The sequence below is a fragment of the Trichoderma harzianum genome (assembly GCF_003025095.1).
Source record: "Trichoderma harzianum CBS 226.95 unplaced genomic scaffold M431scaffold_2, whole genome shotgun sequence".
In the NCBI taxonomy this organism is placed as follows: Eukaryota; Fungi; Ascomycota; class Sordariomycetes; order Hypocreales; family Hypocreaceae; genus Trichoderma; species Trichoderma harzianum.
This window is the reverse complement of record NW_020209250.1, coordinates 3,842,608-3,859,246: the sequence shown is the minus strand read 5'-3', so window position 1 is coordinate 3,859,246 and position 16,639 is coordinate 3,842,608. Positions and strand designations below refer to the sequence as shown.

General features: G+C 51.8%; 10 protein-coding genes across 10 annotated transcripts; 6 read left to right on the top strand and 4 right to left on the bottom strand.

Annotated features, from left to right (window-relative positions):
• Positions 1–275: 275 nt before the first annotated feature.
• M431DRAFT_75687 (glycoside hydrolase family 132 protein) lies at positions 276–1,659 on the bottom strand (the record flags this gene model as incomplete). Its single annotated transcript, XM_024922373.1, has 2 exons — positions 276–320; positions 382–1,659. 2 exons carry the CDS (start codon positions 1,657–1,659, stop codon positions 276–278), a joined length of 1,323 nt encoding a protein of 440 aa, XP_024779516.1.
• Positions 1,660–2,351: 692 nt separating this feature from the next.
• Positions 2,352–2,907, top strand: M431DRAFT_478847 (hypothetical protein; the record flags this gene model as incomplete). Its single annotated transcript, XM_024915713.1, has 2 exons — positions 2,352–2,594; positions 2,647–2,907. 2 exons carry the CDS (start codon positions 2,352–2,354, stop codon positions 2,905–2,907), a joined length of 504 nt encoding a protein of 167 aa, XP_024779515.1.
• Positions 2,908–6,195: 3,288 nt separating this feature from the next.
• On the bottom strand, positions 6,196–6,614 carry M431DRAFT_316187 (hypothetical protein). The gene has a single exon (XM_024914262.1). It carries the CDS (start codon positions 6,514–6,516, stop codon positions 6,247–6,249), a length of 270 nt encoding a protein of 89 aa, XP_024779514.1. The 5' UTR covers positions 6,517–6,614; the 3' UTR covers positions 6,196–6,246.
• Positions 6,615–7,816: 1,202 nt separating this feature from the next.
• On the top strand, positions 7,817–9,073 carry M431DRAFT_74761 (hypothetical protein; the record flags this gene model as incomplete). The annotated part of the gene is made up of 1 exon (XM_024922263.1): positions 7,817–9,073. One exon carries the CDS (start codon positions 7,817–7,819, stop codon positions 9,071–9,073), a length of 1,257 nt encoding a protein of 418 aa, XP_024779513.1.
• Positions 9,074–9,086: 13 nt separating this feature from the next.
• On the top strand, positions 9,087–9,497 carry M431DRAFT_316044 (hypothetical protein). Its single transcript, XM_024914261.1, has one exon. It carries the CDS (start codon positions 9,259–9,261, stop codon positions 9,463–9,465), a length of 207 nt encoding a protein of 68 aa, XP_024779512.1. The 5' UTR covers positions 9,087–9,258; the 3' UTR covers positions 9,466–9,497.
• Positions 9,463–10,039, bottom strand: M431DRAFT_316214 (hypothetical protein). The gene has a single exon (XM_024914263.1). It carries the CDS (start codon positions 9,865–9,867, stop codon positions 9,529–9,531), a length of 339 nt encoding a protein of 112 aa, XP_024779511.1. The 5' UTR covers positions 9,868–10,039; the 3' UTR covers positions 9,463–9,528.
• Positions 10,040–10,211: 172 nt separating this feature from the next.
• Positions 10,212–11,411, top strand: M431DRAFT_76168 (hypothetical protein; the record flags this gene model as incomplete). Its single annotated transcript, XM_024922433.1, has 1 exon — positions 10,212–11,411. The coding sequence occupies one exon, from the start codon at positions 10,212–10,214 to the stop codon at positions 11,409–11,411; it is 1,200 nt and encodes a 399-aa protein (XP_024779510.1).
• A 641-nt stretch (positions 11,412–12,052) lies between these two features.
• M431DRAFT_75156 (hypothetical protein) lies at positions 12,053–13,481 on the top strand (the record flags this gene model as incomplete). The annotated part of the gene is made up of 3 exons (XM_024922310.1): positions 12,053–12,329; positions 12,400–13,011; positions 13,078–13,481. 3 exons carry the CDS (start codon positions 12,053–12,055, stop codon positions 13,479–13,481), a joined length of 1,293 nt encoding a protein of 430 aa, XP_024779509.1.
• A 390-nt stretch (positions 13,482–13,871) lies between these two features.
• M431DRAFT_76278 (hypothetical protein) lies at positions 13,872–14,057 on the top strand (the record flags this gene model as incomplete). The annotated part of the gene is made up of 1 exon (XM_024922443.1): positions 13,872–14,057. One exon carries the CDS (start codon positions 13,872–13,874, stop codon positions 14,055–14,057), a length of 186 nt encoding a protein of 61 aa, XP_024779508.1.
• Positions 14,058–14,578: 521 nt separating this feature from the next.
• M431DRAFT_478843 (hypothetical protein) lies at positions 14,579–15,676 on the bottom strand (the record flags this gene model as incomplete). The annotated part of the gene is made up of 1 exon (XM_024915712.1): positions 14,579–15,676. The coding sequence occupies one exon, from the start codon at positions 15,674–15,676 to the stop codon at positions 14,579–14,581; it is 1,098 nt and encodes a 365-aa protein (XP_024779507.1).
• Between the last annotated feature and the right edge of the window lie 963 nt (positions 15,677–16,639).

The following is a 16,639-nucleotide window of genomic DNA, read 5'->3' as shown; positions in this document are numbered from 1 at the left end:
TGGCGGCCATGCAGCCAGGAATAGCAGAAGAGAGGCGCAAGTGCATTAGTGGAAGGCCGCATTGTCTTCGTCCCCAATGGCCTTCCTGGTATCGCGAGTTTCCTCCCTCGACCCATCCCCCAGTCCTCTATCTCTATGACTCGGGGGGTTCAGCCATTTTCAACCCCCCTTCCACCAATGTGCTGCGAGGAAACGAATATGCACACGAAAATATCCAATTATATGGTACTCGAAAAATAAACCAAAAGTAGGAAAGTCATTCCGAAGGTACCGTTTTAAAAGTATCGGATAACGGCTGAGCCACCAGCGGGCATGGCAGTCTATTCACATAACAGTTAGCTTTTGATCTCTTCTTTACCATGGGAAAAAGGGGATGCTTACCGTGCAACCGTTGTTGCCGCCAGTCCACACGCCGTTGATGTACGAGCATTTGCTGTTGACATCACCAGTGATTTCAATGTTGAAGTCCAGCAGAGCAGTGCTAGTGGGAAGGTTCTGGAAGATGGAGAGGAAGGTCAAGCCACCAGCGGTCTTGCCAACACCAAGGATGACAGGAGACCAGTTACCAGCTCCCTTGGGGTCCAGAGGGCTGTTCCAGACGCAAGCATCTGCAACTCCGTAGCCCTTCTTGTTGACGTAGTACTGGGCGGAGGTGCTCTTGCCATCCCACACATAGTAGTCAGACTCGTCGGGGTTGCAGAGGGGAATGGTCTGACCGGCAGTGGCACAGGCGGGAATAACCATGCTCTCGATACCGGGGTAGTCGGTTCGGCACGTGCAAACGGAGTCGTCGAGGTCGTTCTGGATGGTAACACCGCCAGCACCAGCCTCGCAAAGCTTGGGGTGGTCAGGGCGAGTCAGCTCGAGGAAGCCGTCCGAGTTGCAGTAAAGACCGCCAATGGATTGCAGAGTCGATCCCTGGGCTGAGGGCCACTGGGTCTTCTGGTAGCCGGGAGGGCAAGCATAAGAGCACATGCCTCCTGACTTGCACGAGTCGCCAACAACACCGGTGATGATGTCGCTGATGCTGAGCGAATCCGCTGTATAGCCAGGAACGAATTGGAGACCGGACCAGCCGCCGGTGCCTAGCCAGTTGAGGGGCACGGCGCCATAATCAGACGGGAAGTGAGAGCACGGGATCTTTCCGCTGGGGAAATCGGCGTTCAGTCCGCTACCGCCAGAGGGGGTGCTCGGCTGGGCAGGCTTCGAGGACTTGGGAGGAGGAGGGGCAGAGCTGCTCGTGGGCTGCGCCGTGGTCGTGGGCGGCGGCGGAGGAGCGGAGGTGGTGGTGGGAGGTGCGGACGAGGAAGAGGGCTCCTCGATGAACTGAGCCTTCATGCCTCCGGCGCTGGACGTCGTGGCCGGAGTCGAAGATGGGGGAGGAGGCGGCGGCGGGGGAACGTAAGTCGGGGTTGTCTCTCCAACAACGACGTATTCACCGTCAGCCAGGCCAGCCGCGGCCTTGTCGGCATCGAGAATCTTGCCGTCGAGCTGGTACACGGTAGCGGTAGGACCAACGACAACCTGGGTGACAGCATCCGGCGCACGCTTCTCGACCTTGTTAGGAGCGTTCTTCTTCGCATGGTGGTGCTGGTGGTGGTGAGAAGGCGAGGCGGCAACGCTGGCGGCCAGTGTGGCAGCCAGGATCGTGTACTTCATTTTGGCGGCTTGTTTCTAATTCGTTCTGCTCATGGATTGCCACGGGTTAGATGGAGTTTCAGACGTTTATATATCGTGATATCAGATGGCGACTGAATTGGCGGGAGGTGGTGAGATGAGAGCACAGCCGGAGTTGTTCGTGGGCTCCCCGGACGTCGTTACTAACCTGAAGACGGTAAACAAGAGCTGCCTGGAAGTCGAGAAAAGGAATATATCAATACGAAAGTGAGCGGAAGTGAGATGAGCCAGACTTTAAAAAGAGTGTAATGGAGAGCAGACAAAAACTCTCAGTTGGAAAAAAGGGCCCAACGCAACTGAAGATGATGAACAAGGACGAAGCGTTCAAAAGGGAGGACAGGACAGGTAAAACCCGGAGCTGCAGCATGGGGTTGGGGGCCCTTGTCGGTCTCCATGGCATTGACCCACGGAGATCAATAACCTAAGGAGGCCAGGGATGCAAAGCGAGACAAGGGGGTGCCACTCCTGAGAAGGGGGTGGCCTCTGGGAAATTGCCCTCTATCACCGGCCTGGCGCCAAAAGCGCTTTTCATTGTGCTACAAGTATTGCTACTTGGAGCTGAGCGCCGAGCTGTATGCGAAGACAGATGCTAACGCTGATGCTGGTGTGGCCTGTTTTGAAGCATCGCATCAAGTGTGTGTAGCTGTACACGTACTCTCGCCTGCAAACACAAGATGCAATTTGCCATGCGGGGAGGGAGAGTCGCAGTCGGTCATCTCTCTCTCCATCTCTGCAGCGATCATCATACTCGTAGCACCGCTGCTCCGTGTTGCTCACCGCATTCCTCATTGCCTGATGCCGGCACGGAGCCTGTTATCCGGCGGCTCGCATCAGCCGTGGCCCGTGATGCTGTGCCGGATCCCAAGGGGGAGAAACTTGCTTGGCCGCTGCTCTCTGCATCTCTGTGTCGATTTCTCGTATGTACAGAGTAAACGGAGTAGTGTAGAGGAGGCCTGCGTACGAATACAGCACCGTGTACAAGTATGCACCAGCGCTTGCAAGGAAACAAGCATTGACGGCACGGCCAAGGCGCTTGGCACAAAATTCCCGTCGACGTTTGGTGCAGCGTTTGCGTCGTTACGGATAAAGAGAGGCTTCGTCAGAGTGCTGAAACGGCCGGGCCTACGCAAAGAGGCCGCTAGCACAGGCACCACCAGCGTGTTAGCACCGGTGCTAGCGCACGATCGTCGCCAGAAAAAGAACCAGGGGTCCGTCCAAGCCTCCCAATAGGGTCGACGAGCTGGTGAAAAATGATGCCAATCCTGTCTATTGGACAGGACGAGAGGCGACTAAGGCGGAGTACTCACTAAGGCGCCGGTGGTGGCACGAGAACACAAGCAGGTGCATTTCGCTTGTGCCAGTTCATTTAATAAGGTATGAGTGCCAATGTGCCTGTGAATAATAAAAATGGGACTTCAACGCGCCAACAAACCCACCGCCTGGCAAAACGGTGCCGGCGCCCTTGTAAGTGTACTCGTACGTTGGTCGCTGGCGAGTCCATATGAACATCAATTACCCAGTAGAGGCAATGAGGTAATTTACTGTAGTATGTATCAATACTGACGGGAACCTTGAACATGAAAGAAATGCTGTATTCTTAGGTAGCCGTTTTAATGTCCGTTGTTATTACAGTCCTGTAGATTTTTACATGCATTTATTACGTAGCTGAGAGCAGCAACAAACGTTAATTTTGCGATGGATACGCGTGTTTGTGCGCTTCTCTGTGCCTTGCACTAGTGGCGCATGTGCCTGGAGCTAGACCCATTCGAGAACATCCCGCCTTCTCCTGAGCTGGGCTTCACTTCGGGTACGGAGGACGCCGGTTTCTCAGCTGCTGCACAGGCGGCTTTGAAGCCCGAACCAGTCCAAATCATGAATCGATACGAGGCAAACACGGCTTAGGCCTAGGGTGCGAATGCTGCTGGCTATGTACCCTTACTCTAGGTCTGACTGACTCTTCGCTGTAAATGTACTAGGTGTAAGTCAAGTATTCCGTCAACGTCAAAATCAATCGAGTTCCTTAGTGCAATGCGCGTCAGCTATGGTAGCATCCCTATTCTCCGATCTATTGGATTCCAAAAGAGAGCTGAGTGATGGCATTCTGCGAAGCACGCCGCAGCTTTCAGCTATTATGTAATTCGCGCAGCATCAGCCACGCTCCATCTCGCGTGTATGCTGCCAAGTAAGTTCTAGACCAAAGGAATGGATGTGGGAATGGCGCGCTCGTTTTCTGCACATGCGGCAAGTCTTGGCTCGAGCTCAGGGGACACGATCGTTCTTTTCTTCTTCCTTTGCTTTGTCGGGGGGGGATTTGTCTGACTGTGGGCTACCGGCCTTTGTCTGCGGAGCAGAGCATACTAAAACCCCGAGACAGGGCACAGGGCATGCCAGATTTTTGCTAATAATAACAACACGCCATGTTGGGAGACGAAATATGGAGCGCGAGTTTGTGACACAGACCGTACAATCACAGAATCTTCTACGCTGTATATGGGTACTAGGTGTATATCACTGTTGATAGTTACTCGGCCTATCAGAAAAGGTGGTGGGCACACTGGTTGCGTTATGTGGTGTGTAATTGAATTGAGTAGGTATTCCAGAAATGTTTGAGATTTATAACGAGAATCTACCCCATATGAGATACGGGAGTTGTTGTTAAACGCTTATTATGTGCCGACATTGGCGCTTATCGGACAATGTCGTCAGGATTATGACATCCGGAGAATAATAGAGCCCATATAGGAAATGTCTATAATAACACTGGACTGTAAATGTCTACTGTAGTAGATCAACATTGTTCAGTAGGCGCATTGAATATTTATTCATATGAGTTGGCAAATGGACAGATATTCCACACATTCTCTAGAGCTAATCAATCTGCTGTCGCCGTACCCGGTAGTTGTGTCACTCATCCGTATTAAACAGAATGCAACAAGCCAGGATCTGCTGCAGAGTGATCCGTTGTTTTTACTCCTGTTCTTGGCAGCAATAGGGTAGCACTTTCGACCGAAAAGGGGATGCCAGCAGCCTGTAAGATGACGTCGCTCAAGTGGCTGAGTCAAGATCCATCTGGTTACTTGAGCCGAGTCCTGTCGGCTCTGTGGCTGGGCAATGCGACGGACTTACTCGCACACGTGCTGATGTGGGATGAGAACATGGACTCTTTTGACACAAACGCTTGGGAAGTACTCATGCAAAGAGGAGGCTGGGACGAGCAACAACAACAACAGTACACAGGGAGTAAACAGAGAGAGTTGCCGCGTTTCTGACCACCTGCGCCCATCTGACGCCTCGGCTTGAGAGGCTCGGTGGAGAGCTCTCCTTCCAAGTGCCAGTGGCTGGTGTTCGGCCGCCTGAGCTAGTGGTCGGCCGTCAACACCGCCACGAAGCGACCCAGTTTTGTAGGTACGGTGCTGTCTATGGAGTACAGTACGGAGGCTTGGGGAGCACGGAGAGCGCAAGTAATCTCGATATCTTCGTATCTGCCCGGGGCAACCAAGACACTGCCGCCGTCGCTTTACGAGGCGCAAAGTACAACGAGATAGGTGTACGGTCAGTCTGGAAGCGGTAAGAAGGAGGAGTACCTAGTCATCCAGTTGACCGCATGTGTTCCATAGCATGCTTCTTTTTCTCTACAACATCAAAGTGAACATGAGGCCATACCATGGAGCGAGTAACATTGAAATAAGCCAAACACACCAATCAATACTGGCTCATACTACTTACAACTCTTGCAGAACAACAGAGGCCGGAACTTGTTGATTGGTCCACCAACCAACCCATCTCTCCCAGACCTTGAGTAGGGGGCGTTGCTCTCCAGCCACTGATATATACCTAGGGGGAGCCTCCCACCTGAGAAACGGGCGCTGGCGTGGCACTGCCGCCGACGCCGTGCATGCAGATAATGCACAGTTATTCGTCTCAAGCTTTCTGTAGCAGATATGACTGGACATAACCGCGGCGGCGTGCAGGCTGGCCTTGGCCAGGCTATGGCTGACAAAATCAGCTCGCACGCTTCTGGGCTTACCAGCCACTGGCCCATCCGCCTGTCAGCATTTTGCCACCGGCGAGCTGAGACTAAGACGAGACTAAATATCAAGCTGTAGTAGCTCGTTCTCTCTCGTGTGGAAGGGGTACATACAAGCAGATGTGGGATGTGTCATCGTCAAGGTGATGTTGTCGTGACAGTGCCTGGTTCAAGAGGTGACTGTACATTGTAGAGAATTCAGGCTGAGTTCATGCCCTGTTGCAAATTCCGAAACGACCAAGATCTTTAGGACTGGTTAGCAGCAGCGTTACGAGGCCTCAGCATCGAGGCAACGGAATTGGCTCCGCGATCAACATGCGCAGGCACAGTGCGCAGTTGACACCGATGCCGTCGCGGGCACTATCAGCGCCAGCCACGTTCCGGCTTCTGATAACCGATAACCGATGGAACAAGAGGCTGAGGATTGAATTATGACAAGAGAATCCAATCCATGTATGTGCCTTAACTCGCTGCTTGTCTGTTTTCGTACGTAGTTGTCACTACGGCAGCTGCGGATCGAGGTGGACGCTAGTCTGCCGTGATTATTTTCCTTGTTGGCATGCCTCTAGAAACACGAGAATATGTACCGGTACAGCCTCTCGACATGGAACAAGCTGGATCAAGAGCGGGTTCGTACGTACTCGGCTGTACACGCTTGTGCTCCGTACGCAGGATGCAGCTGACACTATGCTGATCCACCCTTCAGTCAACGGCAATCCATGATGCCATCTATGGGGCTTTTGGAAGACAAGAAACCTGAGAGAACGCACGGAGTACGCCGCCAGGGAGGTACGAGTACCGACCCATGCCATACTTCCATTCTTGTGTGGATTTGATTTTTGCCCACTCGCCCGCTCACCTCACTTGCCACAGGAAAAGAAGCCAAATACTCTGTCTAATATGGGTTTTACATTAATAATAGCACCCACCTAGGTAGCTGCACTGCGAAGACATGAATCGGGATGCTTTATAATAATCCCCCCGTGCCTTCACTTCTGTTCTGGAGGCATGTCATCCGGCAGGTGCCGCGCTGCAGGACTGGCGACGCGGCGCCCAATGACAGGAGTGTGGCGCAGGCAATCCACTGTCCGTCTTTTATTGTCCACCGCCCTTGGCCGCACAACAGAGGCACAAGCACCAGCACCGGCACGCGTGCTGCGCTAAGGCTAAACCTCAACCACCATCTTCTTCCTCCCATCCCCAGCCTGTCATCCAGCCCCAATTCACATCTCCATCTCCATCCATCACCATCACCACCGCCTTCTGCCATCGCCATCGTCTGCCAATTCCGAGACCACGCCGAGCATCCGCCTGCTCCATGCCATTCGTCTGCGCTGCCGCATAATAGTCAGCTTTTCTGTGCAGGCAAGGCTGCCGGAACAAATCCCAGGAGCAAAAATTACCCTAGCTCTCGCCACAATCTCCAGCCACACCTCGAGCAGCCTCGAAATGGTGTCGCTGGTTTAGCTGCCTCGACTTTGCGACTGCATGCCCTCCGTCTCTCTGGACTCGCCGTCGCCTGCTTTCCCCTGGCCATTGCATCTTCATATGGCCTCTCCCGCCGCTGCCATTGCAACCGAACCCCCGCTCTCGTCTGGCCCGACTCCAACCCCTCCCCCAGCTCTCCCTTTGGACGACGTCGCGAGACTGGCCAAGCGCCGTCGCGAATCGGATTCCGAGTCGTCGCGTGCCTTTGCATCCCATCAGCTCGGCTCCCAATCGCCCCCGTCGAAATCTGCCAGGCTGCTGCCGGCAACTGACCAATCACTGGCTCCCCTGTCCGCCGCCACAACTCTGGAAGACGAGCAACGGCGGAAAGAAGCAGACGAGGAGGCTGAGCACGACCAGACAACTGGTCTACGCGCAAACAGCGAGAACCCTAGCCAACGAGCCCTCCTCTCCCTCCTGTCTGCAGGAACCCAAGCTATGAGCCGCCCAGCAGACGCGCCTCAGCTGGCCCCTACGGCCACTATGGAGCCCTCCTCCAAGCTGGCCACGGCTGCCTTGTCCATTTCACAAAACAGCGGCGACCGCATCGAAGAACGGAGCGAAATGACTCCACAAAGCCCAACGAGCATTGCCGGTGCGCAAGTGACCGAGAGCCCGGGGGCCATGGATGTTGATGTCAAAGGAGAATCGCTCGTCTCTCAACAGGTTGCCGTACAAGAAGAGCGGCAGCAGCCCGGGTCCTTGTCATATCCTGGCTCCCTGCAAACCAGCGGCAGCATGCCGGAATCACCGGTCCGTGGGATGACCTTTCCGATGCCTTCCCAAAGCCAGGGCTCTCCACCACCGTCGGCAAACAAGAAACACAAGTGCCCATACTGCAATACCGAGTTTACTCGGCACCATAACCTCAAAAGTCATCTCCTGACCCATAGCCAGGAAAAGCCTTATGTGTGTACTGACTGCCAAATGCGCTTCCGCCGTCTCCACGACTTGAAACGCCATGGTAAGCTTCATACCGGAGAGAAAAACCATGTGTGCCCTAAGTGCGACCGCAAGTTTGCTCGAGGTGATGCTCTTGCCCGCCACAGCAAAGGACTGGGCGGATGTGCTGGCAGACGATCGAGCATGGGTAGCTTTGCCGGCGAAGATGAGCTGGATGGCGGCATTGACGGAGACGAAGCTGTCATGACGGGCATTGCCTACGAGAACCCCGAGGAAGAAGAACTGAGGCGACAAAGCTTGCCTAGCATGACTGCCCAGCATATACCAGGCGGCCAGCCGGATCAGTACAGCAGTCATTCGCGGACGTACCCTCCGGCTGGAGTAAGAACTGCCGCAGCTGCCGGCCTATATGCCCCTAGTGGTGGTCAGGGCCAGACCGTTGGTACCGGCAGCTCGAGCGTGTCAACCAGTATTGGGGGTAGCCACACACCGAACACCAGCATCTCTTCGGTGGCGGTTGGCGGGCCAAATGCCGGTCTCTATGCACAGGCTGGTGTGCCGGAAACCGGGAAGCCACTGAGCCCTGGTGGTGTCCAAGGCCACGACGGCTCTGGTGTCGTACGGCAACGATCGCCTAGCCTGTCTCAGCAGCTACAGCAGCAGCAGATGGGAAGGCGACAGTCAGAGATGCAGTCTCCTCACGGTGGACAAAACAGGCCTAAGTTGCCTGGCTTAACTCACCCTGGATACGCCTCGACGGGCTCTCCAGGATTCTCCCACGGCCGCCCGCCAACCGCAACCGCCACCAGCGGCGATAGCGGCAACATGTTTGCGCAGAGCGACCCAAGCGTATGGGCCTACATCCAGACATTGGAAGAGAGAGTCAAGTCGCTCTCAGATAAGGTGGTTTCGCTCGACCACGAGATGTCTGTCCTCAAAAAGCAACTTGAGAGTCGTGAAGGGGTTCCTGCTGGATGAGAAGTCTGGGCATGAATTCACCTCATTGCAAAGCGCCATGGCGTTTTAGGAGGGCCTAAGTTGATCTACATTAGAATGCGTTTTGCTTCCCTTTTCTCTGGTACGTCTTGTTGGGCTCTTTTCGGATTTGGGCCAGAGTCGTATACAGGGGGGAATTTGGCGTTCAGGTTTGGGAATCTGGGCGGATGGTTGAAACCTTCACGCTAAAAGATGGCGACCGGATATTACGATTGTTCCTTATTATCACGTTTGTAGTATACAGAATTGTGCGATTATCTCTAGCTATGGCATCTCGGAAAGGTTATGTCTTTTGTTTCAGCTTAGTCGTGGTAGAGTACTGCAAAAAATGGAGTGACACTTGTTCTCATGTAAACATTTCATGTCCCCTTTGAGAGATGCTACGTCTTTGAAAGCAATCAATCGTAAAGGCATGTACTGTATAAATGTTAAACATTTCAATGGGTATCTCGTACCATGTCCATGTCCAGTGAAACAACAGGCAGCCGGGGTATGGTCAATCTATTGGGTGAGCATGTGCGTTGCATTGATGTTAATCCTGGGTTGAATTGATACCTAGGTACGTTGGTGCTCCGTGGCGCAATCTCACATGCGCACTGTACGGTGCACTGTAGTTGTTGCACGGTCACGTCACTGTCCAGGGGCAGCACAGCCTGAACCTTGGCGCATCGATGAGGTAATGGGCTCTGGAATGCCGGTATAAGGTGCCTTGTGGCGTGCGCTGGGGCTTGCGCTATCCAAACCTGAAAGCTCACCAAACCTGTTATACGACGCATTCATTGAGCTGACGAGAGGAGACTATCAAGAAGAAAGAGAAAGGAAAGCAATATCGAGAGATAAGAAGAGAGAAAAAATAAGGGAACAAAAAGAGGGATACGAGCAGAGCGACCAACCGCCTTCGCCCGCGCTTCGCCTTTGCACCACCTTTTCGACCATCAAAGCGATTCGCGCGAAACCACCGGGTGAAGCGGCCGAGTCAAGACGAGCGACGACACCTGCCCACGAAGCGAGTCCGACTTGATATCAATGCTCCTTGAGGCTTGAAAACTAGGCGGACGCTAGAGCTCATCGACAACATAGCCTACAGCCTACACAGGAGCCATCGCAAGCTGACCTCGCAATGAAGGCAGCTAGGAAATCTGTGCGGAGTGACGAGAACGGCTCTGCGAAGCCTTCTGGCCTGGTCGTGACTAACGGCGACCATATCCATCTCGACAAAGCCGACACATCGTCGTATCCTGTTCTGCCAGACGATGGAAATCCCCAGAGCCACGAGTACGGCGCCTGGAGGGCGGGAGGCATTCGCTTTGCTCCGCTGCGCATGCCCTTCCCTCGCCGACTACAGACCGCGGCTGTGTTTTATCACTGCATGACCATCGTCGTCTTGATATCCATGTTTTGGTTCACTTGCGCCAACCCTTTGACCTGGCCCATCTTGGTGCCTTATCTGGTGCATCTGACCCTCTCCAACGCGGCCACAAACGGGAAGCTCAGCTATCGATCGGAGTACCTGAGGTCCATGCCCTTGTGGAAGTTCTTTGCGGCGTACTTCCCTATGAGGCTACATAAAACGCACGATCTTCCGGCGGACAGGCGGTACATCTTTGGCTATCATCCACATGGTATCATCTCGCACGGCGCCTGGAGCGCCTTTGGCACGAGTGCCCTTGGCTTCGACGAAAAGTTCCCCGGCATCACCAATACTCTGTTGACGCTCGAATCCAACTTTCGACTTCCTTTTTATCGCGACTATATTTTGGCAATGGGCATGGCTTCGGTGTCCAAAGACTCCATACGGAATATCTTGATGCAGGGTGGCCCCAAGAATGACGGAAAAGGCCGCGCTGTTACCATCGTCATCGGCGGAGCCCGAGAGTCCTTGCAAGCTCAGCCAGGATCTTTGCAGCTTATCCTCCAGGGGCGGAAGGGTTTCGTAAAGATGGCTCTGCGCACGGGAGCTGATCTGGTTCCTGTCCTCGCCTTTGGAGAAAACGACCTATACGACCAACTCAGCCCGAAGACGCACCCGATGGTTCACAAGTTCCAAATGTTTGTCCTCAAGGTGTTCAAGTTCACGCTTCCCGCTCTTCATGGTCGAGGCATCCTCAACTACGATGTTGGCCTTATGCCCTACCGTCGGCCCGTCAACATTGTTGTCGGAAAGCCCATTCGAATCGACGCGGAGCCTTGCGAACAACCGCTACAAGAGGATGTGGATCGTTACCACGAGTTGTATGTCGAGGAGATTCAAAAGATTTGGGATACCTACAAGGACCAATTTGCCAAAGGCCGAACCTCTGACCTTGTTATTTCCGCTTGATTTGACTTCTCCACTGGTATCATCGACTTTTGGTTGCTCGTTTTCTTTTCCTCTCCCTTTCTTCAGTGTGTAGTTTTATATGTTTGGGATAAGCGTAATAGCATGCCGGACTTGAGTGTGCAAAACAGAATGGATACGGCAGATTATAGGTAGTCTTTTATCAATGGAGCGGTAGCTGGCGGATGCTGAATTGCTGGGGACGTCATGAGTTATGAAATAATAAATAGCAAGGCGAGCCTCTGGTTAAGGTGTCTTGGTATCATGGCAGGGTCCTGTCTTTCTCTCCCTTTTCTTGTACTTCCCTTCTCACTTTTGTATTTTCAAAACAGCTTTATGTCACTTATTTTAGCAGTAAGCCTTTGCAGCAGCTCTCAGTGTATCTTTATTTTCTCCACTGTTGTGTGAATTGCCCAGTTTGGGTGTTGCGATCGATGTAAGTGGCGGATTGTGTAAGAGTCAGTCACCTGACCTCGCGTCCGACTTCCGACGCGGTTCTTCCTTGCGCCGCGACGACGTTCACGCATCCATTTCCTTATTTTCAAACACAATTCTGCCTCTCAGTTGATCTTTTGCTTTTCTTTTTGCGTGTATTCATTAGTACCGCTTCATCCGAGCACCCAATACCAGATTGCGCTTTCAGAATGCCCCGTCCTACTAGAGGTAGCCAGAAGGCGGTCAAGCGCGAAGAGGACGACATCGACTCCAAGGATATAAAGCCAATAAAGCCTGTATCCGCGGCGAAACGAAAGGCAGATTCGGTGCCAGATGCTGATAGCAAGGCTCAAGCTCCAAAGGCCGTGAAAAAGCGTAAGGGACAAGCCAAAGGAGACGAAGCCGCAATGCCTTTAGTAGAGAGAACCGCCGTGTCCTCACTGAGCAAAGCCATGTACATTGGCGCCCACATCAGCGCCGCTGGAGGTATTTCACCATGATTCATCCAAGTATATATAATGAGGAGCACTCATCCTGATTTTTTTTGTTCAAATAGGCGTCCAAAACTCCGTAACAAATGCTCTTCACATCGGTGCCAACTCTTTCGCCCTGTTTCTCAAATCTCAGCGCAAATGGAACAACCCTCCTATTACGGCAGAGGCCAAAAACGGCTTCATTAGCCAATGTAAGGAGCATCACTACCACGCCAACGAGCATGTGCTCCCCCACGGGTCATACCTAGTCAACCTTGCGCAGGCAGACGCAGAGAAGGCTCGTCAGGCATACGATAGTTTCGTGGACGACCTCGGCCGGTGTGAGCAACTCGGCATCAAGCTTTACAACTTCCACCCAGGGTCCACTGGAGGCGACACAAAGGCCGCGGCCATCAAGCGTATTGCTACGCAGCTAAACAAGGCGCACAAGGCCACCAAGACAGTAATTACGGTTCTGGAAAATATGGCGGGCGCCGGTAATGTCGTGGGGTCGACTTGGGAAGATCTCAGAGATATCATTGCTCTCGTGGAGGATAAGACACGTGTTGGAGTGTGTATCGACACTTGCCATGCCTTTGCTGCTGGTTATGATCTGCGGACTCCCGAGGCTTTCAAAAAGACGGTCGATTCTTTCAACGAGATTGTCGGCGCAAAGTATCTGAAAGCCTTTCACTGTGAGTCGCCCCCCTCCCTCTCACGCCCTCCCTTGATGTCAGTACTAACCATGACATGGCACGTAGTAAACGACAGCAAAGCACCCTTCAATTCCAACAGAGATCTCCATGCAAATATTGGAACCGGCTTCTTGGGTCTCCGAGCCTTCCATAGCCTAATGAATCACGAGGAGTTTCAGGACAAGCCCATGGTCCTAGAAACACCCATCGATAAGAAGGGTCCCGACGGCAAAACAATCGAAGACAAGCAGGTTTGGGCTGATGAAATTAAGCTGCTAGAGAGCCTCATCGGCATGGATGCGGAGACTGAAGAGTTTGAACAAATGGTGAAGGAATTGCAAGCCGAGGGTGCCGAGGAACGAAAGAAGATTCAAGATCAAGTTGACAAGAAGTCAAAGACTACGGTGAAGAAGGGGAAGGGGGGAAAGAAGGTGAAGAAGGAGGAGACGAGTGACGATGAGAGCGACTAGAAACTACTAACAACGCATCCAAGATACGCTGTCAATATTACCAACACACAACAAAAGACACCGTGCTATAATACTCCGACGAACTGAGAAGAAGTTAATACATGAGTGTTTACAATTGTTCACTCTTCTCTTGACTCAATGCAAAAGCGAAGTGGGACAGGCCATTGAATGGGTGGTCCAGCTCAGAGGATTGATCCATCTTGATACAAGTAGATGGCAAAAACGGCAAAAAGAAAAACATACAACAGCCGGTGTTCGCTGATGGTCACCCACTCAACTACTAATCTGTCTCTCATTAGCTTGACTCTGGGAGAGCGGACGGGATCCCGTATTTTCTAATGGATATGGTCGTATGTGCTTGATCTTAGGGGTAACTGGCTCTAAGTGGGCATGGGAAGGAGATATATCAAAAAGGCAAAAACATACAACAGCCGGTGTTCGCTGATGGTCACCCACTCAACTACTAATCTGCCGGTTAGAGGCTTGTCTATGGGGGAGCAGACGGGACCCCGAATTTTCCTCTACCTATGGTCGTATGTGCTTGGATGGGGCGTTGGTGAGGTTCTTAACCCTTAGTCTCGGTGAGATGTGAACAAGCGTGATGGGTGGGGCCGGACACTTGACGCTTCATGAGTCAGTCCAGACTCTCCTCAATACGACTCGAGATTCGGAGTATAAAATCATGCTTAGCTAGTGATGGTTTAGTTAATATTCGAAATGGCTGCGCTTGTGTTTGAGTGTTTCCGAGTTGAACTGTGGTGGCGGGATCCACCCCTGTGGCATCATGAAGATGATGCTAGCCAGCCCTGCAAGTGTACTAATAAGTGCCATATAAATTTAAACAGAATATAATCTATGGTGTAATATATTTGTGAAATGCAATTATGTCTTACTGCAGGTAAAATGTATGGCTTGAAAGAATATGGGGGACTTTAATCATCAGTGAATAGTGGGAAAAGAAGATCAAGACTCAAGAGAATAATATATGAAACAGAGGAGAAAATCGGCGGCCGAGTCAGTTACTAGAAGTATACAATAGATCCTAACAGCTTCGCTAATTTACAAAGATAGAAAGTACTGCGATTCTCCACTAGCATCTACTCATCATTGCCTTCGTAAGCGTCCAACTGTTCGTTCATCTCTCTGTCAGATTCTATTGCGGCGGATATATAGTTGATCTCAGGAAACGACTCCAAAGATATGAAGCGGCTATCATCGTCATCTCCTTCCTCACGAAACAGGTGCGCGGTCATCTCTGTTTGAATCGGGCTTGTAACAAGAACTTTGACTGGAATCGGTACTGTGTTATCCTTGGAGAGGCTGAGAAGGCACTTGATCACCTTCTGCAGCCCATCTTCAAAGGCGTCGATTTCAAAATGGACCGCTCCATCGATAATACACACCAGTATTAAATCTCTCGGGAGTCGTTTGATTAGCCAAACAAACAGACCACACAGTTGGTCAATGTCCCCATCTTTCAAGAGATCAAGCTTGATATCTTTTTCTATACCTGTCAAATCAAAAGAATGATATTGCTTCAATAGCTGCAAGATCATACTTTTCATTATTGCCACACCTCCAACATCTTCATCGTCATTATCTTGGTCATATTTACCATGACAACCACAGAAGAATACCGCTGATATGTATTCCTCTCTTGTGCGGAAACCCTGAGTCAAAGTGGCGCACAGGAGCGAGAGTGCCGATATGTAATGGCAATCGTCGTACCCAAAGTCGCCCTCCACGAGCAGTTCCTTCGATCCTGCTTTAATCGCCCAGTCTCTGAATTCTGGCGTACTCATAACCTGCTCCGCGCGGACACGATGTCGTAAGGAAATGGCATCCTTCTCATTTGAGACTTGATTGAGATCTTTGTCATCTGAGTATGGAATGTGAAGAACTTCCTGAAGCCAGGTAGAATTTGGAGATACCGCCGGTTGAACTTGGACGCTAGCTTGGGGGTGCCATACAAGCGGCTGCTGGGGAGGATACATGTACGGAGGATACATGTAGTATGGATATTGTTGCGTATATGCTGGAGGGTACCATGGTAATGGTGTTCCTTGTGCTTGTGTTGGTGGTTGCCACGGCCCAAGAAGCATGGGAGCCGGAGCCGGAGCCGGAGATGGAGATGGAGATGGAGATGGAGATGGAGATGGAGTACGCTCCCGAATGAATTCCTTGAATTGGTTCATTGCGGCTTCCACGTATTCACGATCCTGCAACCGCTGTATATTCGCCTCGTCAAGAAGATTCTTGACTTTGTTGTAGAGGAATACAGAATTACTTTCGTTTTGCTCTCTGAGTGCATCGATTTGGACGGTGATTCGAGTTTGGCCTGGAAATGATTAGAAATGATCGGAATAGCCGTATTAGTAGGATTTTGCAACGTTGCTGTCAGAGGTCAGTCACAAAGGAAGTGTTCCCCTCCTCCTCGAACCCGGATAGGGGCGTCTGAGTTCTCAACTAGCAAACCAGGCGGCTGAGGAGACTGAACAAAGGTATAAGAAGGAGGCCACCGGCCTTTGTTTCTAGGGGAGTCAGATGACCCTAGCTGCGTGGTCCGTGATAGTGACCGTGCTGCCTTCACCCCTGACTCTTCCACTATTCCTTTGAGCCGCCGTTCCTGACATTTATAGGGATGAGTATCGCTTTAAACTTGATACATTATTAATTCGCGTACTCTGAGAAATCCATTCATATATAATCCGTAAACCAAGGATAGAAACAGGGCTATGTTACTAGGCAGATCCGACAAACAGACGATTTAACCCCCGAAGTCTTATTGCAATATCTGTCTCTCTGTTCTGGCGCCCCTATCAAAAGGTAAAGGTGATATAGTTATAGATGGAGAGTTCAACCAAGATCAAACTCTTTACACACCCATAAGAATGTAGCTATATCATTTATCTCATGTCTCGTCCGATGGTATCTAGTGCAAGGACTGGACAGAGATTGAGTCCCACAATACCAAAGAAACGTCCAACTTCGAAGAGAGTCCGTAGATCGCCCAATGATACCTGGTGTGAAAGTGGATGCAACCAATGAACCATTGCCGAGGCTTTCTGCTAATTTCAAGCGTCGATGGGATTTGACCACGGACGGCTTCGGTTCCATAGTCTCAAGAAGCCCTACGCTCTACCTGCTGGGCCTGCTGT